General features: G+C 37.8%; 1 protein-coding gene across 8 annotated transcripts in view; it reads left to right on the forward strand.

The window, feature by feature from the left end:
* The window catches only part of DACH2 (dachshund family transcription factor 2), a 259,076-nt gene that overhangs the window by 208,275 nt on the left and 27,446 nt on the right, over positions 1–23,355 (forward strand). For all 8 annotated transcript variants that reach the window (XM_072336231.1, XM_072336233.1, XM_072336234.1 and 5 more), the window contains one exon: positions 1,190–1,270. In XM_072336231.1, coding sequence (XP_072192332.1) covers positions 1,190–1,270 — 81 coding nt within the window. The remainder of the gene's footprint in view (positions 1–1,189; positions 1,271–23,355) is intronic.

The raw sequence follows: 23,355 nt of genomic DNA on the forward strand, positions 1-23,355 counted from the left end.
TTTGTTTTTGTTCTCTCAAGAACAATTTTCAGTCTGTACATTATTGATCTTGTGTTTAAAATGCAAATACAGACTGGAGGAAATTTGGATCCTATTCTTGGTGCTTCCCGGAGGCATCTAGGGCAAGTCAGCTAGTATCTTACTTACATCCATGTGTGTCAACGCTGTTGTCTTCACAGAAATTACAGCCTATGAAGACGTTGCTGAGCTAGATTTAAACTACAGAAGCAGTGCAGTTTGTGGCAGTCACTGAGCTTCACTTCCTTCAAATTACTGCTCAGCAGCTGGCTGGGATTTTGGAGTTTTTGCTATGGGCCATGCTACAGCACCATTGCAATACATACTTCTGTTGACAGTAGACAAACTAATCAATATAAATTTTTGACAAAACACAGCATACACAAGGGAAGAACAAGAAAGATGCCCTTCAGCTTCCATGTATGTAAAATAGGGCTTCCCTTAGTAACAATGAAAAAGGGATTTCCATTCCCTTATTGTAGCTTTTGAAGGCTAATGTAACTGGTTTTATTGATGATGATAGTGTACAATGCTATCCTCTGAGCTCCAGAAGGAGTAGTGAAAGTTCTTCAAGTTTTTCACAAGTCTTATTACAGAAATACTAAAGTCTGTAATTGGTTAATTGCATAGAAGGGAACAAAGAAAATAGGCATCCTGAAATCATGAACTGAACATGTCTCGCTGATTTTGTAGATGTTAAGAATTTTTTTTAACACTATGAAGTATGTTTTTTTTTCCTTTTCATCCATTGGTTTGGGTTATTGTCTGTGCATCCGTGCTTTTTTATTGTGCCTGTTGCTTTACAGATAATTACCGACACGTCTTTTGCTTTATTTAAGTGCATTTTTCCCCAAAATGATTTCTGTGAAGTACTTTTCTAATTTTTTTATTTGAACTGCTTCTAAGAAATCAGATCATTCTCAGTAGTTTTAGTTCTGTCTTAGTATCTTTTTTTTAATCAAGTTGTGCGAAGTTGCTTCAGCCACATATTTCATGTTATAATTGCTGAATTAGGAGCTTTATGGACAATGGATGTGGTCAGCTGCTTTAAAACTTGCATGAAAAAATGTTAAAATGAAAATAAGAAAAAAAAAGTATAATTTACTGCTTTCCTCTTTTGATGCTTTTTTAATGACAGTTGTTATATAGCTGTGCACTCTCATTTTTTTAGCTATGTTGACCAACAGCAGGGAAGGAGAGCTCATTGATCAAGAAACCGGGACAAGCCTAAAAAAAATGCAAAAGGAGAAAGGTATCGCTACACTTCTTTCTATCTCAGGCATTCAATTACACTTACATGTTTTATTCTCTTTTTTAGTATTCTGCATAATACTATAAATCTAAGAAAGCCAAGTGCCTAATTGCAATGAATAATGTATCCACTGGATTTAGATCACATTCTTCTTAGGAGGAGTAAACAGGTCTTTGCTTCTCTCTATTTGTATCGTATGGGAGTAATATTTTGCCATTCTTTTTCTTAGTTATTTATGCAGCTACTAGCAACTATTTGCGTAGTCACATGGTATTGTTTCTTTTCCTCCAGTAGGTGTGTGTGCATGCTACTCTAATACTGGTTCATAAGTAAGTGAGGGAAATAAGCCATTTTTCATGTCTAATACTACTGCCTGATCTCATAAGAGGCAAGGAAGGGAAGAGGTGATGTTTGGCCTATAGTGTTTGTCCTGTAGGCAGGAAAGTGCCTCCTCTGCTCTTGCATTGATTAGTGGGAGCTGGAGAAAGTTAATATGTTGGTGTATGCAGGTAAGCCCTGGGACACAGCTAGAGAGAGATGTGGAATCTGCAGCTGCACATGGAGGAGGAAGATGGCATTTTTTTTCCTTGTAAATAAAGCTAAAATAAAAATAATAATCAGTCATATTGCTAGACAAAGTTTATTCTGGCAGTATATACAGAATGCCATACAAAATGAGTACCTGCACAAAAGAAGTGATGTGTAGAGGAAGAAACAAAACACAGCTGAAGGTAAGTGTGAACTCTAGAAAAGGTGTTGCAGAATGGAGGGATAGGAAGATATTAAAGTTTTAAGAAGGAAGGAAAAGAGAAGGAAGTGTCCCAAGGAGGAGACATTGTGGGCTAGATGTAGTTGTAAGTCTAATGTAAATGTGATTGTGTTACAATAAACGAAAGCTCAAACTGATTTATATTTTGATTAAGCTGATTTTAGGTTATGTATTAAAGTAAGACAAACCCATAAATCTTAGGCCTGTGTAAATGATTGCACTCCCTATATACTTGTTTTATTTTCAGAGTAAACTAAAATGCTAGCTATTGGCAATTTTAGGAGGTACTCAAGTAAAAAGAAAATAAGTAATAATGTGGAGGCTCCATATGCTTTGTGATTCCAGAGTTCTATACAGTGATTTGAGTAGACTCATGAAAATGACAGCCACCTAATTGTAAGATGGGCCCTACTCTGTAGACATCTGTGACTGATCCAGTCATGAAAAGGAAGGGTCTAAAACTTCTTCATGGTTTCTTACTCACAGTTCTTCTGGAAAGCAGAAGCTATTTTCTGTTCTTTGGTTTCTCCAGGCATGAGCCCCATAAAAGCCCATATGTACCATTTTAAGATAATCTTCTGGCCAGAACATTTTGCTTAAATCCTTCCCTCTTGACTTCATTTGGCATTTACAGACAGCGCCAGAGGCTAAAGAGCTATCATCAACTATGCCTTTGTACCTGAAATTAAAACAAAAAACAGCAATAAAAAATTCTGTTACAATTACAGAGATTAATATTTAGTGTAAAGCTGAAAATATAGTTGATTTTAATTTTTTAAACCGTGTGTGGTTTCTTGACACATTTTAAATTATTTTTCAGTGAAATAATTCAATATCCTCTAGGGTTCAAAGATGTGAATCGTGTAGTTATTGGTAGTAGCAGGTCTATCACTAGGAGCAGATGAAGGGAAGTACTGTTTAAAAGTCAGGAAAGATAACTTAGAAATCCAGAAGTGTGAAAATTACCTAAACCCACCCACGACACCAGTTCCTACATTCCTGCAATCATTGAGCATTCCTTGCTATCACAACAAAGATCTGCCAGCAACATTTTGCGTACTGTAAGCCACATTGAGATTAATGTTATATGGGTTTGTCCATCTCTGGTCTGTGGTTTTGTGCAGTGTTATTTTCTTCAGTTGAACATTCTCCCCTGTGTTTTTATACATGTGTTACTTTGAGTTGCACTTATGTGATTTTTAGAATGAAACTCAGTATTCAGAGATTGTCCTCTTGTCAGCTAAAATATTTTAAGTGCTTCAGAATCATAAGAAATTAGAGTTATTGTTTAGAGGACAAAACCAAGCATCCAGTTTTATGCTTGCTCTGCGCAGGTCAAGTTTGTCACTGAGAACTAGCAAGTAGTTGGTGTTTTGGCATGTGAAGATACTATTTTCATGTAATCCCGTGGCTCCATAGCTGAAACCTTTTGACTTATCATGGGACAAATGTCAAAGTTATAAAAGCATTAACAGTGTACATCCAGCAGTTTGAAGGTGATTCCATGCAATCATGGAATTTCACAGTGGGCACTGTGATGGACCTGTAGTGTATCTCCTTTAGGAATCTCTGTTTTATAGAAATACGAGCACCCTGTAATGGTGGACTGCACCAGTAGGAGATACAGTCCGTATTTTCCTTCTGAAAGTCCCCAGCTTGTCACCCTATATAAGTGTTACTACTCTTCAAGGATTTTTACCTCTCCAGTTTGTATTTTGTTCCTGGTAGCAGTAGTATTCTCTTCTGCATAACTCTTGGCCTCTGGTGCACCTCAAATGTGTTGGAACAATTTTCATGTTCAGATGTGGACAGTCACTGAAGAGTGTGATGTGTGCTGGGTTGCTCAGCGAAAAATATATATGTAATTTGTATACAAGGTTTATTTTTCAAAACCTGACATTGCTTTCACTAAGGCAAAGTATATTTACCATGGAAAAGATTTGCAAAGTTATTAAGAAGGAATGTAGTTAAAATAAAAGTATCAACATTTATTAAGCATGACAAGTAAGCAGTTTATACAACCGTGGCAAACATATGTTTTCACATCTGCTTTGAGTAATATCATCATGATTTTAAAAATGATTTATAGCTCTGCAAGCCATAAAATGCCAGCTTTGCTGTAAGTTAAAAGTTTTCAGACAACAAAGAAATTATTGAAGGCATATATTAAGCATGTTTTTGTAACACACCTTGTTAGAACTGCATATCTGAGCAGTTTGTAACAATTAAGATAGCAACAAATGAAAATGAAGTAACTAAAACTTAGCAGTAGTATTACCCATATGAAAGCTTAGCATAAAAAACAATAAAACTTATTGTGATTATTGTAAGCACTGCTGTTATATTCCTCAGGATACACAATTTTGTTTTCCTTATGCCATTGAAAGTGATCTCAGCACCAGACAAAAACATGTCAGTTTGTTCTAATCAAACTAATTTCAAGGTAATTGGAGCTGAAGAGAATATAGCTGAAGTTCTTCTTGACAACGCAGTTAATATGAAATTGTTTTAATTATGTTGAGCTGCTTGTGTGTGTTGGTGGGACAGAATTTACAGAATTAAAGGCTGTCTCATCTCAGCAGGGTCAGAGGTTGGTTACAGACCATGTCTTTATGCTTGTTGAAGAAGCAGTGCCATTAAATCTCAGTTACTCCACATCCTTTCAGCATCTTCTTAGGAAGTATGGTCAAACAACTAAATCAGACATATTCACAGGTCTGCACAGGCATCCTGCCTGTACATTCATGTCAGGGTATGAGTGAAAGCCATATGAAGGATAATCTGTACTGTATTTTGAAATTGCGAATGAAAGGAAGCAGAGAATTCCCCACAGAGTAAAGCCCCAAATGTTACAGAAGCGTAAACACAATTTCATCCTGATTTTGCTTACTTGCTATTTCTGTTTTTGAGTAGCAGCATTTTACCTGCCTGATTCCTCACAGTAATTCAATTTTAAATTTGCCTGCTTCAGTATTTATCCTTAAAAAAAAATCTCTATTGTAGGGGAAAGGATTGTGTTTGACAAAGTATTATGTAGGCTTTATAGAAGCCTCTATATGAAGTCTGGCATTAGGAAGGTTAAATGAACCAGAAAAGAGCTTGGCCATACCTGCCAGTAGGATTTAATTTCAGGTACAATTATTCCATATGACTGTATGACAAAAATATTTATAATTCTTCATATAGGATGGAAAAAAAAAGACACCACCCCAGCTCTTGCCACAGTGAAATCAATGGAAATGTTTGTGATGTCTTCAGTGTGAGCAGAGTTTGGCTTCAGTCTGGTATTTTGGGCCATAGCTCCCCCAGCCAATGGCAGTGGTTATTATCCTAGGCAGGAGTGGTATATACCCGTAGGCAATGCAAATGCTGTGCCACCCAGGGCAGTGACGTACCTGAGCTTGATGTGACATGAGTACATGCCAGCCCTGCCTCTCTGCTCTGATTCAGCAGGAGGCAAGCAGGCCCCAGAGAAACTTGACATGTTTTAACACGGGTGTTAGGGAGCAGAAGTTGCATTCCCCCCAAGTGAACCAGAGTAAAAATTCATAGGAGAAGTCTGCAGATGACGGATTTCTTCTCACTTAGCCGTTGTTCAAGTGCTCTTTCAGCAGAAATGAAGACTGTATTTGCTGAGAAAGTGATTTGCTCTGAATCTCTCCACGCTGCTCAGTGTCCATATTGTCTCCTTTAGCCTGGCTGCACAAGTCTGCATCCCGTGACTGTCTCAGATTTCTGGTAGCCTCCAAAGCTGCATCTGGCAGCTATTCTTTTTCATTTTATTGAAGTGCACCTTCCCATTTATTACTTCAAGGAAATTGGAATGTTGCATCATTTCTGTCAGCTGAGTGAAATATTTTTAGATGGCCATATATTACATTAATGAAAGAATAACTGTATCTATTTATTGTATTTCATTAGTGGAAAAATGCTGTTTAAATTAATCAGTGCCAAAGGACTAGGTTACTCATGATGTGAGGAGAGGGGAAAGAGCAGGTGCACAACACCTGAAACACCAACAGGCCCAAGTGGGGGGTGTCCTCTAGAGAGAGGACTTTTCTGACAATTAATGTGAAATCATCCAGATGGAGAGTGCAAGGAATAAGGAAGGGAACTAAGATTACAAAGCTGTAACATGAATCGTGTATAGAAAGTGTACGAGAGGTGCCAACACTTCAAATGTTCACCATGCTGTTTCTTTGACATTTCAGTACTTACATGTTAAAGATATAATGACAAATAAGCAGTTTTCCTTAGGAATGTGCTTACAGATCTTCTCTTGAGATACATGGAAAACTTCCCAAATTAGAAGTGAATTCGTGTTCCTTTTGGTGTCCAAGTGCGACATGATAGACCCAGGAGTTATTTAATAAGTAGTGGATGCAGTAGTACATGAGTTTAAAGTTTAAAGGTTATAAGGGTTTCTTCTTCCAAAAATCTCAAGTGACGTGTATTGTACAAATATTCACTAGAAAACTCAGAGATATTTTTATATGTTCTGTCCTCTTTGAATTCTGAAGGGTAACAAACTCAGCGCTCTGTTCTGAGTGAAGGCTTTTTCTGCAAGTTCTTGTTGTTAAATTTAACCTGCAAGTGAGCTGACAACTGACAAAATGGGGGCCTAAGAGTAAATGGGATCTTTCATCAGTCAGTCAGAAAACCAAAATGAACTGAACAAAAAAACCCCAAGCCGTGAAACGAAGGCAAACTTGTATTAATACTTTGATTCACAGTATATATAAATAGAAAATAATAGGAGAGTTCTAACTTTTTCAGTGTGTAGACTCATGTTAAAACTGCATTTAACCATTGCTAAAGTATTTGTAGGTACAAGGCTGAGTAGTTACTCAAGAGAAAATAGTGAGATATTCTAAGGTTGCATCTTTTACATTAAGTTTGTATTGAGTCTCATAACTAAACAAATGTTCTTGATTTTCAAAATCATTTTAAACCATGCCATTTTTTTTCTTTTTCTGAAGGGTAAAATAACTGCTTCATAATTATATTGCCATATGGACCAAAACAATTTCTTACATTGATATATAATTTATTGATATGTTTTATTTATTAGATTTCTGTGGCTTTAATGTATTACTGTCTAAACACTACAAACACTGAGTCAAGATGAAAGTGCTGAAAGACAGAAATTCTCTTTTCTTGGAAGGCTTCGGACCAAATTTTTGTAAGCAATTTAATATAGCTTCATGGAATAAAATGGGTGAAAAAGAATGGAATAATGTGGCATATTTACAGGAAGCTTCTCTCCAAAGTCAGAGTTATCTCTTCACATCACTGCTTCCACTTTTCCTCCAGAACTGTGAAGTGAGTTTTCTATAGGTCCATCTTACTGAGCTGTAGCAGATAGGAAAGGCATAAGGGAGGTAAATTGTTGAATGTCACCTGATGGCTTTTGCGTTAGGCCCAGTAATCTCCCTTAGAGTTAACACTTGTATTAGAACTGACCCTTTGAATTCTCTGGATTGTAATATTTCTGATGCAAGGTCATTAACCTCAAAACTGCAGTTGGTGACGCTCTTAATGTCTGCGAGTAATTTAATAAGTTTGCCTTCAATCCTCATTAAGAGCAGTAAGACTTGAAAAACATGCATTCAGAAAGATTGCTGAAAGGCTTTCTTACATTATAGCAATCTTTAAGATCTGTGGGAAGACACTGATGCAGGCTCAGCCTCCACCTACCTGTGCTCTGAGCCAGCCATGGTGCCACACTGCTCCTGCAAAATCCTGATTGATTGTGCATTTGTGTGCCCAAGCATGTAACCATGAGTACATACAGGTTCTTCTCAGGTTGAATTCATCAGTAAGTCTTAGGCTGTCACTGCTTGAAATTTTGGCTTGTACAAGCAGTACACGTTTCTGAAAAACATGTCATTTCTAGCACGGACAACAAAGACTGTGATCAAACACTCTTGTTAACTAGGAAACTGCTTAGAAGCCAGCAATTGCTGCTTTTAATATAGGTTTCTGTTATAAAAAAAGAAGGTTTTGGCATGTTTCATGCATTTGATTTAAGCCTAAGCAAGTGAGCTGACAGAAATGTAAATTAATAACAAAGTGTTTTGTTTATTGTGAAATATTTGCAATATTTGTGTCTGAAAAAGGCCTCCGGGATATTCATAAAAACTGCACCTTATAAACCATAGGTTTATTTTCTAAGGGTTACTGATAGTGAGCTAAGCTTTAGTTTTCTTATGTTAGCTTTAGAGGGTCATTGCCTATCAGTGAAGTACAGAGTGACACAGACACAGCTGTGGCACTGGCTCCAGAGCCTTTGTTTCAGTCAAGAATGGACCAGAAGTGCTCTTGATTATGACAGCAGTATGTGCCCCTGCTGTCAAAGAGCAAATCCCACCCTTACAGCATCCATGGGCTTTGCTTCATAACCTGTTCTCTGGAGGACAGCTCGAGCCAGCTGCTGGTACGTGCAGAGGGATGCCCTTCATGCCTGTGCTCCTGGCCAGCAGCCCTATGAAAGCATGTGTTCTGGGAAGCCCTGGAGTGTACCTGAGTGTTCCTTGTACATGCAAGTGGTGTTTTCTGTAGCACTCTTTTACATGTTCAGATTTCAGTTTTGTTGGTTGGTTGGTGTTGTTTGTTTGTTTTGTTGTTGCTGTTGTTTTCTAACTCTTTTCTTTTGAGCATCTTAAGTATTAGCACGGTGCCTGCCTTCTGTCTAACAGTCACATGAAAGTGGCAGTTAAGAGGACTTGCTGCCCAGAGGTTTCTGATGGTCAGAAAGCTGAGAATAAAATCATACATTTGTGTGCATCTACAAAGTATTAGTGTACATGCCAAGTTAGAATAATTACTCTTGATGTAAAAGGTAATAAGTACGTTGTAAACAAACCATAGGATTGGAATTGGAAAAAGGAGATTGTCCTCTTGAGCCATGAATCTGGAATAAGCGTGTTCTTCATTATATTCCACGTGTTGCATTGAAGTTACTTGATATCTTGTTTGCAGAGCTGATGTGACCCATACACTGAACTCAGAAGCCACTGGGGCTGCAGAACATGAGGAGGTCTGGACCACAGCCAGCTCAGGCTGTAATTTCAAGGAAATCAGATTTCATGTTTGATTGTTGGGGTGGGGAGCACCATTACCTTACTGTTTCCTTTATTAGATATTTATTTATGTGTTTATATATCGCTGTATTCATTGCTGGGATGGGTAGTTCAATTGGTAGCTTTTTAATATTATCAGCTGTCCTTTGGAAATTAAGCATTACACCTAAGAGACTGGAAGACCGCAGTAATAAGCAATCAGTATAATAGGATCCAGGTTAAGTTTCTTAGAGGCATCTTGGGAATAAAATTCAAGACTACACACAGCTGTGAGATTGGCTTTTGATGTTTTTAGGTATCTCATCAATGCTTCATTGATATCTGTGCTCAGCATTAAGCCAGCCATTCTAGTTTTTGAATGGCAGACCAGACTTACAAAGGTATTTGGGACATCACTTGTATTTCTGTAATTGTATTTTTTCCTGAATACTCTTGAAAATCAGCCCATTGCTATCTGAGTCACTTTTGAAACTAGAGTTGGGCTTCTAAGCCATACTGACTTGTGACATATTTCTAGTACTTAATGTTGATGAGAACTGTTAAAATAGACGATTTTTTCCGAAAGGTTTGATTGTTAGTACCCAGACTTCCTTATCTTCTTAATTTACCATGAGTCTGAAATTCAAGGCAAATAAGCAGAAAGCCAAAAAGGCAGTGGTTATCCCAGTACCAGAATCCTCCGGTGCACCCTTTGTTTGTGTGTGGCCATTGCACATTGCTCTGAAAATAACAATAGATATATTTGTTCTTTTATTTTGGAGCCAGTGTGACAGTAGTTTCCGAAGCAGGATTTTGTTCTAACTGACAGAGCATGACAGAATGTAGCAAGTAATTTAATAAATAAAATCCTGCTTCCAGGTATGTTTTGAAATGTTCTGATCTATAAAACATTGTATAGTTTTGAATCAGCCTATTTGAGCCATCACCTGTGATGCTGTACGGTACTCAGATTGCTGAATTTGACTTGTGTGAATTTGCTGACATATCCCATGGCTTATTTATGTGTGTTGTCAGTGAAGGGTTACACCACAGCAAAATTTTTAATAACAGTTGAGTGGAGTGCTTCTTCTGGTATGGTCAGAGATGCTTTTTTGATGTAGGGTATGTTGGAGGCAGGAGCATCCCTGGTGATGGGTTCAGCTGGAGCAGAAAATGGGATGTGTATGTGTACACGTCTGTTCACAGAAGTCAGAAAATGTGAGTTGCACAGAAAATAGTGTGTAAAGCCTATACACACTATACCTGTAGCCTTTGGAGACGTTTTAGATGCTGTCAATTAGGATATATGATTCTATTTACTATGGTTGTGTTGCTTTCTCCTAGCTTTAAAATCTAGAAAGTGATTGTAATGAGAGTGCCCTCCAGGCAAAAGTGTGTCAAAATTCACATACTAAAGGAGGAGTCGTCAGCATTACTGTTTGACTTTTGACATTATTGTCATATAGCCTAGGGCATTACAGGCAGAAGGGATTTAGATGGAAAGGAGAACTGCGGAATTACTCTATGAAAAAGAGTGTATTTTAACTGATTTTTCTCTAAGTTATATATCTTAAGGAAAGCACAATATTATTGCAAATTTGAAACAACAAAACCAGTAATAATAATAGTAGTAATAATTTCACAGTGCCTTAATTCCTTTGTTTCTTTGTACAAAAAATAAAAAAATAATTTAAAAAAAGGCTTAAATTTTCAAAACCTATTCAATGAGGTACTGAGAGAGTGTTAATGTTCAGGAGGTAATTCATTACTGACTTCTGTATATGCAGTGCTGCTGATGAAAACATGAAAGGAACTGGACACTTGTAGATTATAGTTTTATTTGCAGTAAGAATTACAAGAATTATCTCTAATATACAAGGTAATTTTTCTGCACTCTCATTTAGGATTAGCATTTTGTAAAACATCACTGCCTTTATAGCATATGTTAAACATAACGCAAATCTGTCTGGGGTTTTGGTTTTACAGAAGCAGCAGCTCCGTTCTGTAGACTCAGTGGGAGCCTGATTGCTGGTGTGGCTGACCTGCTTCTAGTACAGGCTGTCTCTGCTCTTATTGTATGGCCCTGCATCACATAATGTGTACACATCCTGGCTGATAGTTAGCTGCAGTGTAGATTTTGAACTGAAGTGATACTGTTTCTCTGAAGAGAAAGTTTCTAACGGAAGAAATTGGGAATGCGGAATACTAAATTTGCAACCTTGCCTTGCAGGCTGTTGATTCAATTTATAGTAATACATTAAGTAAGCAGGAAAGTAACAGCATCTGGTGGCAATAAATGTCTCCTTTCCTGAGTTACCAAATTGGCTATGAGAAGGTGATTAGAAATAAAATATAATGATTTCTGATAGAAATAGGTAACACTGCATGGGCTTTGAGATAAGAACTTGACAAATGTGAAAAATAAATACAAGAGTGGTTTTGAAAAGGGGTGAGATTACCATTTTCTGTGTAGTGTGCCAAGATTTGTGCATTTCAAATGTTAGCAGTTGGCTTCTTTTCAAAACTGATAAATAATGATGTTTGTTGCAGAAACAATTATCCTAAAAATAATTTAAAAGGATTGTATTCCCCTTTTTGTTTGCCTATAAAGACCATATTCAATTTATATATAGACAGCAAGAGCTCCACTTGCATCTATAAAACAGTTCTGAAATCATTCTGAATTATTGATGTGCACAAAGAACTCCTTCCGCTTTTGTTTGAAGTTTTATTTCTGCGGCGTTGTGCTTTCTAATTGTACTTTCAACTGCTATGACATCTGTTGTAGTTGTTTCAAAAACTTTCCAATAGTTTTCTTTTTTAATGATAGACAATCTTTTCAAAGACAAACTGTCTTCATTTTGAGCAAGAAAAATAATTAGTAGAAAAAAGATCACTGATTTGGCCAGGGAACTCACCATTTTCTTTTTCTTTTGCAAGTGTGTGTTTTATATGATTCCAGCACCTACTCAACAGAAAGCTGGCCAAGGAGAATTCATCTCTGCAGCAACTCAGAAACCATAGAGCATCAGCATATGTCTTTTGCTTCCCTCAGGAAATCCAGGACTTTATTCTACCAAAAAGAATACCAAGAAAGTGCTTCACAAACTGATGGGCTCTATATGTCTAACAGATGGAAAACTGAGCTGCTGCTCCAAGCTGCTAAGCCAAACAATATAGGGAAGAAAGCTCAGCAATTGGAGATGAGATTAATCCATAAAGGCCTGTTTAGAAAAACTTTTAAATATAACTGCTGATATGAATATGTGGTCCAGCAGTAAATTTAGATCTAATGATCTAAGACATAACTGCAGTCTTACCTGCGACATAGAAATACAGGAGATGTTTAAATAATCTCATATTGGGAAAGCACATTTTAAAGATATTTACTTCTTTATAAAAGAGTATAGATTTCCCTTTACGATGGAGTAGGCTTTCAGCTTTGAAAAACTGAAGTCTGGGACTCTCGTCCAGTTGCAATACACCATAACTAACCTTTAAATGAGAAGTTGCCTGGAATTCATATAATAATTAATACAACGCTAGGAGATTTAATTGACCACAAGATTAAACTATTAAGTAAAAAAAACTCTTCCTAATTGAGAACTGAACCCCTACCCTCTATTCATTGAGTGCCGGCTCTGCCACTTGAGTTGTGAATTGGGGGTTAATTGACTGTCTAGAATCTCCAAAAGTGCAATTATTTCATATAATGGTGCTAACACAGTCTGTAGTAAGGCAGTTTTTAACGGCATCCTTTTTTACCCCTGGATTTAGAGAGATTGCTTGAGAATTGCAAGATGTTGGATGTAGGGGAGAGAAGAAAGATGTAATCAAAAAATGACTCGGGATTTCCCTTCAAGTGCCAATTGATAAAGATCAAAAACCAGAAAGGGGTATTGATGTGGATTCACAGTTAGAACAAGACCTCACCAGCTTTTGGTTAATGGGTGCCCTAATCCGTGGGTCCTGTCAGCCACACTCAAATCCTAGTGCTTTTTTTGTTCCTCTGAAGATCCCATTGTGAGATCTCACATTGACTGACTTGAGCCTTGTGTTTTAAACTCCGCTTAGTGCAACTGATTTTCTAGGACAGGTGAATAATTTGTTTTAGTCCATGAACTGTGTTTTGTGCTGCAGTTTAGATATTTATGGCTGTACTTCTGTGAGTACAGTGAGTACAGTGTCACACTGCACAGGACAGAAGGCACTGTAAAGAGGCAGGGATGTCCCCAGTGACACAAAATCACCTATTGCTCTCAATGCTTTTGATCTTGGCAGCTGTGATACTGAAGACATATTGGAGAATGAGAGGTGTGTCTGCAGGGACTTGATTCAGGCAGTTGTGGATAAAAAGAGAGACTGCTGGAGAGCTGTTAGTAGCTTAAGGCCACCTTGAATACAGCTTGCCCTGGGCCAGCATTTTGTCTTCTGTTGCACGGGTGAGAATGAAGAAAAGGGGGTGTAATGCTGACCACTTGAGAATTAGCACCATAGTGTGCTTCTCCTCTGCAGTTAGCATAGCGGTGTTTTGGAAGCATAGCACTTCTGAGCTTGTGCATCAGGAACTGAGTGAGCATCTGAAGTCTTACATTGGTGTTAGTGGTGGTTGTAATGTGTGGCATGGATTCTCTGAAGTTTTTTCCTCTCTGTTCTGCTGTCTCATACATACATTTATTCTCTCTATCCTTTATTTGATGTTTCAGTGTGTAAGTTTGTGGCATATTTAAGTGGCTTCTCATTTTCACTGTTTGTGGAATATAAATTCATTGATGAAAGTTCAGATTTGTGGCAAAATTACTACTCCCAGCTCAACTTGTAACAGAGTTGAGAATAACTTGTAAGTAATTCTAAATCAATTGCTATCAGAATCAGAAAAAGAGGAGACAAGGTATGTGCACTTTTAATTTTGTATTTATTTGCTTACATGGTGATTAATAGAAGTCATAGCAGATTTTTCTGCTTCATTAGTGCAAATTTGCAGAACTTTCATAATTACTACTTTCCTTTGAAGAATAAGTGACAGAGATAATATCAAAACTTTTTAACTAAAGGAACAGTTAGCTATGGTTACAGTTAGGCATTCTTGTATTTAAGTATATCCCATTTTTTTAAGTGTTTTGATACAAGTGCCATCTCCATAAGTATTTGAAGCAATTACTCTCATTACAGAAGATGATTTTAGGAGGAAAGACAAAAAATGTGTGGAATTAGTGAAGATAAAAGCAAATGCAAAGAAGTTTGGGGCTTAACCCTTGCATTTTGAAATTGAATTTAAAATCTTACAGGAATGAAGGGCTGTCTGTGTAGGTAATTTATACTTAAAAATATGTAGAATCAATGTCTGCTGAGCCAAGTCTGGCAAAAAGGCTGAAAAGGAATTATGTGCCAGGGCATGAAAGGCTTGCATTTGCATTCTGGTAAAATCTGGACCTCTGGGCAGTGTCTGATCATAGTTTGCTACATGGAAATCAGCACAGTCAATGGGTTGGAAAGTCAAGGAGAGAGGAGCATGAAAGCAGAGTTGAGAAGTGCAGATGACTGCTATGTGTGCACTACAGCACGTTATTTTAAAGGTGACTCGCAGACAGATATACACAATTCCTAACCTGCTTTATCAGCAGAGGAGATCTGAAAGATGTGTTTGTGCTACATAAGTATTGGTTACATATCTCAGATTTTCTGATTTTGCTGGAGGTGTTTTAGAAAGCCAAAACTGTGGAGTATGGCACAGACTGTTTTAGGTACAGGGTCGTTGAGACTAAAAAAAGGTTTTCTTCCTGCTCTTCAACAGGTGAAAAAGGTATGATACAGAACAGAAGGAGAAGGCTTTGTAGTGTAATTCAAATTTGGGAACTTTTGGCACTCATTCTCTCTCATCTGGCCATTAAAATTCTGGAGTAAAAACAGAAGAAAAAAGATGTGTTATTTCTAACAAGAAAAATAATCATGGTGCTTTCTGTAGTGTGAGGAAAGACTTGTTCTACACTCCATAATAACAGACTATAGTGCAAAGAACCTCTGCTGCCAATAGGTTGGTGCTGTTGTGAAGAAATAACATAAGAAAGAACAGTTTTCCCTATGGCTTCTGCCTTTGGAAGGCACAACCTGGACATGTTCACAGTATGAACTAAGTGACAAAAGCAATTCTTTGCACTCCAAGTGTGATCTCTCTTCTGTTCTCACCTAGTTCTAATTTTTCCCCTTTAAATATAATTCTGTTCTGCAGTTTTCTCCACCTGCTGTTTTCTAAGATTTAGACATCCCCAGTCTACATTCCACCATTCCCCAGTTGCATTCTCCAGCCCTTCTTACCGTCACAATTCAGGCTCCATTGAGCACCCGGTTGGCTTTCCTTCCTCCATGTCTGCTTTTGTCCTTCTTCTCCCTATGCTCTTTCTGTGCTTTGTCACACAAAGAAAATAAATTTGTATCTCAATTGAGAAATCTCCAAGGTCAGAAACGTATCTGTCTCTTTTAGTTTTTACAGTTTTTTTCTCAGTTAAGTAACACATCCCATGGAAAAAAATGTGACATTGCTAATGACTTCCAAATAAGCTAGGTAAGTGTAGTTGACGTTCTGTGATGCTACTGCCTGCCGTTGGGTCAGAGCGAAATATTCAAGGGTATCATGTAGTATGGCTATGTCAGAGATAGGAACTGCTGTTCTCAGAAATGATAGTGCTTTATTCAGTGTAAACCTGTAGATCCCAGGCTCCGGTACAGCAGTTTGTTTGCATTCCTTGACTTGCTGTTTGTTGACACTGTAACCAAAGGTGATGCTCTCATCACTGCTCTCACAGGAGTTAGTCCTAGCCTTACAAGTCAAGCAGCATACAGCCGTGCTGCCTCCCTTTCTAAGGTAGTTTATTTGTAATTGCAGTGGAAAATCACATCTGGTACAAAGCCCCCTGGTAAGGCCTGGTTAGCTCTGAGAGCAGTGGGCATCGAGTCCTCTGGGATGAACTTGTCCCTGCCTCAAGGTCTCTTACGTCATGGTAGAAACTGTGGATCGAATTTTCTTCTCACTGAAATTTGAAGTAATTGCTTGGAGTAAGTGGAAGCCCCTGTATTATTGCCTAGTGAGAGAAGCTGTATGTCTTAGGTATTCAGCATTGCTGAAGGAGTACTTTAAATTATATTGCAATTACCATCAATTCATTTCCCTTTGGAAACTTGCCTCTAGATGGATATGGTCTGGCAAGCTTCTCAGTCAGTTAACAAGCAAATAAAAACCACAGCAGCCCCCTCCCCGAGCTGCCATAAAGAGCTCTGTTCTGAAGGCAACGTGGAGCTGTGGAAAGCAGTTGTTCTGCTTCAAGCATGCCCTTGGTGCAGCATTAGCCTTCACCTTTCTTCCACTGTTACTGGAGGAAGTAACTGATAGTGATCAACACGCTTTCTAGGGCATTCAGATTTTTATTACGATATTACCAGGATATATGTTTGTGGAAAGAAGATATAGATATATATATATATATGTTTAGCTTCAAAATATAAACCCTATAGAAATGGTATATTACCTGCATGAAGCTGAAAGTATGGAAAATGTGGGTGACTTAGTGTGCAGGAACTGGACCCAGCTTTGCTTACAAATCAGCCTGATGATGAGACTGCAAAAGTTATATTTTCACTGCTTTCACATACTGAATTTATTAGCTTCTTGAAATTGATTTTGGATGCCTTTCATTTGCCATTGGGCGAAAGTCAAAAGCAAAACAATGATATACCACATTTTGCTCACTCATCTTTTTATTGCCCAACTATTGTTATTGAGTAAAAGACATTCAGTGTGTTCCCCAAAGGAGACAGGTAGCATGTTTCATTTTCTTTTTAATTGATGGAAGTTTAACTGAATACAGCTCCTGCAATCCTCCACTTCAATATCCAGGTAGCAGCTCCAAAGGGGTGGAAGAGATGGGGACTGGGATTCTGTTTAGATCAGGTCTGAGAGCAGAAGCCAGAAGGGCTGTCAGACTTCGAGCTGTTTAATTTGCTTGGAAGGAATGGTGCAAAGTTAATATCGATGCAGTGCTATGAAAGTGTTCAAGTAGTTATCTCTAGGAAGGTAATGTGAACTCAGCAGTATCATTGCTTTGATCTTTGGTTAAAGTCTTACAAAACTAGATTGCTGTTTGATTGACAGCCTTGTCAGAGAGTGAATGAAGACTGACACTCTAATATTGAAAACGCAGCGTTTACAAAACTTAAAGCCTGAGTTTTCTCATGACACTGCTTCTTTTGTGGAAGAGTGAATTTCACATTTATTTTTAAATAAGTATATACCTCGCTGCATGCAGCTTCAACTTAGGATTTTGGACTGCTGGTTCACAAATATGTATCCTAATATGTGATGCAGTTGTTTTTGAGCAACAGTACTACCATAATGCATTTGAAGAACTGAATTCTTGTCTGAAAGCTGGACTGTGGTGGTGTTGTCACACTCAGTACCAGATAATGCAGGTCTTCAGTGGCTGAGATGCAAGTCAGTAGCTTCGGCTGGGCACTGTATGTGGCAGCTTCTGAGTACATCCAGTACAATGGTTTAAGGGTTTTTACCATGCAGTGGTACCTGAAGAAGTTGTCTTCAGCTGTTGCTCATCTTTGAATTGCCCACTTAATGCCTCCAAATGGATGGAGGCCATTAAAAGGAGAGTTAATTTTCAGAGTACATAACTTCCGCTTTCATGCTGCTTAACTGTTAGCCATACCTTATTTCTTTCAAAAGTCTGATGTGCTCTGATCTTGAAGCCCATCATACCTTCACAACCAGATTTTTCAGAGACCTGGGCAGCTTGGCTCCAGGTGGCCCTGCTTGAGTAGGGGTTTGGGCAGGAGGACTTCCAGACGTCATATCTAGCCTAAGTCATTCTGTGAATCCAGCCATCTCCCAAATGGTTGGAGTGGCCTTGAGGCAGTCACTGGCCATCAGACTTACCTTTCTGCTTTTGGAAATCACTGGTTACACCTGTATGGTTGCTTCCAGCCACTGCATCCAGCTTGCAGAGCTTCCAGAACAGGCTCAGCTCTGTCACCTATCAATATGGAGCACTCTAAAGTGCATTTCTCCACACTTTACTCAAGTTCTTCTTTTAATTGGACAACATAGTGTATTTTGTTCATCAGTTACTCCCAGAAGTGCCTCACTTCCTATTTCTACGTGAAGCAACATAAACTGCTGTAAGTTTAAGAGTTGTGTCTATTTCCAAATCAAAATACCTAAGGCAGTCAAATATCTCCTCAGAATAATAACCCTGTATCAACCATAGGTGTTAGTTAAGAGACTCCATTTATATAGTAGAACAAGAGGGAAGTGGCTTTAAACTAAAAGAGGGAAGATTTAGGTTGGATCTTAGGAAGAAATTTTTTACTCAGAGAGTGAGGCGCTGGCATTGCCCAGGCAGGTTGTGGATGCCTGATCTCTGGAAGCATTTGGGACTGGGTTCAATGGGATCCTGGGCAGCCTAATCTAGTAGTTGTAGGCAACCCTGCCTATGCCGCCTCCAAATTAAGCCATTCTGTGTTTTCATGATGCAGTTTAAAATTAGATATTGAAAATATTTTTACAGATGAGGCTGTTGAGCTGTGCTACAAGGGTGAGGGAACTACTACTTCACTTGGCTTTACTGTCAAATGTTTTGTCCATGTTTCCCAACCTTCTGGTTTGGATTACAGTTTTTCTTTACCTCTGGTATGTTCAGGTCATGAATGTCTTATATGTATGCATAGTTATAATGTAGCATCTGCAGAAATTTGCATGTACTCTGGCAAGTAATGTGGTATGGATGTAACAAAGTATTAAATCTTCATCTACTAAAGTATCCTTTAGGAAAGACTACTAATTAAAGGCAAGAATAAAGCCACTTCAATCATCAGTGCAGTTTTGCTGAATAGACGTTACATTTGGCCGTATTTTCAAAGTGGACATGGATGAGTCAAAAGAATCATTACTGTTTTGTCATGTGAAGTCTGCAAGTGACTGATTTTGGAGTGAAAAAACATATGTTCCTATATAGATTATGCTAAATAAATTATTTTCATGACCCACATTTATGTAAGTACATTTTCTACTGTGTAAAAAAATACATGTCCTCAGAAAATAACAAACACCCCTATTATGGTGTTAACATCTTAAAAATATATATAGATATGAATGGCGTTTTGGAAATATTTTCAGTCTGCCTCAGTATTGCAACTCATCCGGTAAGAAAATCTTTGCAAGACAATGGCTGTTCTTAAATAGTGTTGAAAATTACACTGAATAAAAGCTCATGTAACAAACTTGGTATGTTTTCAGTTTTGTAAGGAGCTGCTTAACATTTTTAAACTTTGTCCAATTCCTTCCTAAGTATTTCTTAACGTTGTAGTAGGACTAAATAAGCTGTCCCTGATATATTTACTTTTAACCATTGTTTTTAAAGTACATAGACGCTGGTAGTGTATTAGAAATGCTTCTGAGTCAGTTCCATTTTTCCTGCTTTCCTTAGTCCTTTTAGAGGCATGTATGGATGTACAGGTCATAGTTTTTGGAGACTTTGTTCCTTTTCTTTTTTTTTGTATTTACCTCCTTTCTCTCAATGAATGTACATATGTGCACATGACATATAACATAGATATCAGGAACCAGTTCAGTTGTTGTGACTTTGATAAAGCATTTCTGGAACTTGTGTTTCAGTTAAAGATTTACAGGTTTCCTTTTGCCTCAAACCTCGTTTTTAAAGGCTAAAAGAGAAGAGAAACCCCAAACCATAAATACTTTAATTGAAATATCCATAGTGCCTTCAGTTAATGGTATTTCCTTAAAGCAGATAGATTATGGAGCCTCCTTTTAAAACAGGAGTGTTAATTTACTGTTTCCTTTCATCTTGTGAAATAATTACTTTTCTTTTTTGCCTTCAATAGTTTGTTCTGGTCATTAACATTTCTGTAAAATTAAGTTTGAAAGGTGCTTTTAATGTTCAGATGGACTGCCGTGCATGTTTGACTGTTAAAATCTACCTACTTAAGGCAGAACTAATGTTTAACACTGGCAGCCATTTGAAGTAGTTCACTGCCTGGTTTAATGGTGCTGCTAAGGGCAATAGCCACATTACTTGCTATTATATTTTGGGGGTTTGTTATGCCAGGAATAAAGACAATCCATGACATTTCTGAAAACATTGGCTTAGATCTCAAAGACATCATTTTTTCCACTAACAAGCTATAAACTGTAATTTCTTGGGGACCAGTGGACAAGAAACACCAGCCCCAGCTCTTGGCCATGTATGCCATTTAGGAGTGGTAGTTGCAAGCTACAGTGTTAGTGTTGAACAACTTTTCCTGCAAGCTCCATTGTAAAAGACATAATGAAACTGTACTGCAAACACAGTGATGGTCAACTGCACTGGAAAAAGTCATTTTATATAATGGGAATTTGATTTTTCATTTTGCATGGTATCAGGGCAGGTTTAAGACACTGTGGCACGTGAAGACAAGCTGCGGTGGCTCAGCTTGGCCTTGTGGTAACTTGATGTGGGGATGCACTGGCTGCTGGTTGTGAACCGTCAGAGGTGTGCTCATTGACTGTCTCTGGTAGCTTCTGTTTCATTGCATTTTTGGTGGGTTTAACTGGTTTAGTTGCTACAAAACGGGACATCTCTTGTCATGTACCACTTGCAGTATAAAAATGCTTTTCCAGCCATACATTGAGAGTAGGCACTCCCGATGGTTGAATCCCCCTTAAGCCAATCTAGCATTCTCCATCTGCATATTTTGAAATGTAGGTCAAAGAAGATTATTTATGGCAATCTGTGAGAAAATAAGACATGAAGAAAATTATAACTAGTTCTTTATGTAATGGAATCAGTGGACACTTTGCCTGTGTCTTTGGTAAGCCTGATGGGAAATGCATGTATAGGATTGGGCCGTAAGTAATGAATAACCAAATGAGGGAATATACATCACATCTCTTCCTATCTGAGGTTATGAATGTATAACAAAATGGCTGTTTTTTCTTACTTTGATGAGCAGGGGCAGACAGAATTTAAAGATGAAGCAGTGCATCTTCTCAACCAGAAAAAATTATATATATTTACTAAATAGTGAGTAAATTTTTCCCCTTGGCTAGGCTAGTGCAATTTTACAAGCTTCAACAATGCTGAATGGATGTTATTGAGAAGCACATTTGGCTCATTCTTTTTATGCTTTTAATAAATACCCAAGGGAAAAGCAGTTGTTCAAGCAAAATGAAATACAAATAAACATAGAATTTATTCTCAGTTGGCATTCTGAGGAACTTGGAGCTTGAGTTTTATTCCATGCTTTTTTTTTCTTTTTTTCCTGGTACTTGAAAGCAAAACTAAAATATTCATATAAGCTGTCAGTTCTCTAAAGTGAATTCATCCTTTTTAAAAAATAAAACTAAATATAGATGCAGTGGATTGAACAGAAACAATGTGAGATGGAACAAACGACATTTCTGCCCCACAGTACATTGTTGCAGTGGACCATATTATTCTGGACTGTGGATAGAAATGATTTATTTTTTTTTTTTCAAAGCATTCTGTAACAATTCTTGAGACACAGTCATGCACAAAATGTCATTTGTAATTATAGCAGTTTGCCATTTTTATCTGCTCCACGCTTATATCTCATTTGACTGATAATCCGTGTACGTGCTGATAATTAACAGAAGTTACTGGGCTTTATTACCTAACTTTCAAAACAACGTTGGCATTTCTGGTTTGATGGAAGAATGTTGTTTTTTTTTCCTTTACCTCCTGACGCATTTTTTACATGGATTCCCAGAGTGTCACTCAGGTCCCATAGCAAAATGCAGCTGGTGGAGTGCTCTTAGTGCTCACGAGAAGCATTCTGTCTGTGGGCTTGATTTCAGAGTAACCATCACACGAGTTTTGGAATAACCCCTCAAAAAAGTATCAGTTCCCCAGGTGGTGTCCTATGGGGCATCTCTTTGGGATCCACAGTTCCTGCAATTACTAATTACTGATTATTAGTTTTTAATTGCTTTTTCTGATTTTAAGATAGAAAAAAATATATATAGTGGCAGAGGAATAGTTGTCAGTTTAAAGAAATCATACGGAGATTGTTTTTTATGGTTTTAGGCTGCATATCCAACTTAGGGTTCTTTTGTCAAGAAGCAGCGCAGGTTGATTTTAAGTGTTTATTGTTGGAGTATAAGTGCAGTTTGAAAGCAAGAACTATTTTTTATTCATTGAGAATGTCTTGACTGAAGACATTCCACAGTACCTGGGCAGAGGTTGGCTCTTGAAGAACACATATTTTATTTCATTTCTTGGAAGATAAGAAAATTCCTTTCCAGGGAGAGTTGATGCTTCATTAATATTTTAATTTCCTAATTGTTTTTCATCAGCTATGCAGTTGTGTGCTTGCAGGAGTCACTCAGAAATAGCTGGGTCACTCAGAAATACCACGGGTCGCGGTAACCTTTATTAAAGCTGTGGTGCTCAGATGACTCATTGGATTGATAGAACTTTTGGAATTTTCAAAAACTACCTGATTAAAACTGATTTAAATACTACTTTCAGCCTAGAACCCTGCCTTTTTAATAATCAATTATAACATTGTTTCGCTGTTTATTTAGCATAGAGAAAGCTCTGCTTGACGTGTCTCAGACCTTCCAGTTGTAGCTCATCCAGCATTTTCCAGCTGAGTTTGCACAAGGAATAAATGATTGCCATCTGAGCAACACTGGAGAGAGACAAGAGCAGACAAAAGTCAGTTCAGTGCTACAAAAAAATAAAGGACGCTGTTGAGAGAGAAATTTCTGAGCAAATGCCTCTATTTTACAGGGAGATACTGTAGCAGGCAATATACATTGATTGTAGAGTATGAAGTACATTCTGTTTGGGATTCATTAAGCTTCATTTTGTGCACTATCATGAATGGGTTTCTCAACTACTCTCATGTAGCGCAGTTTCAAAGCAAGGATTTAGAGTGAACCAAAGTGAAATACAGCTTGTCCTGCAAAGAGAGTGAGCTTGCTGGAGAAGGAAAATGCCTCAGTTACTCAAACCCTGAAGTCACAGTAGCAATACCCAGAACCTAATCACGCTAAATTGGGTTCATGCTTTTAGAGTTTTGGATACAACTTAAGACATCAATTTGTTCACGCTCCCAGCTGACCTGGTACAAATCCCCCTGGAAGGGCAGATGCGCTAATAGAGCACAGAGCCTTTATTTCTGTTGTTTGGAAGAAAACATGCAGACTTCCATTGATATTCTACAGTTTTGTT

Source organism: Excalfactoria chinensis, chromosome 4 (genome assembly GCF_039878825.1).
Source record: "Excalfactoria chinensis isolate bCotChi1 chromosome 4, bCotChi1.hap2, whole genome shotgun sequence".
Classification (NCBI taxonomy): domain Eukaryota; kingdom Metazoa; phylum Chordata; class Aves; order Galliformes; family Phasianidae; genus Excalfactoria; species Excalfactoria chinensis.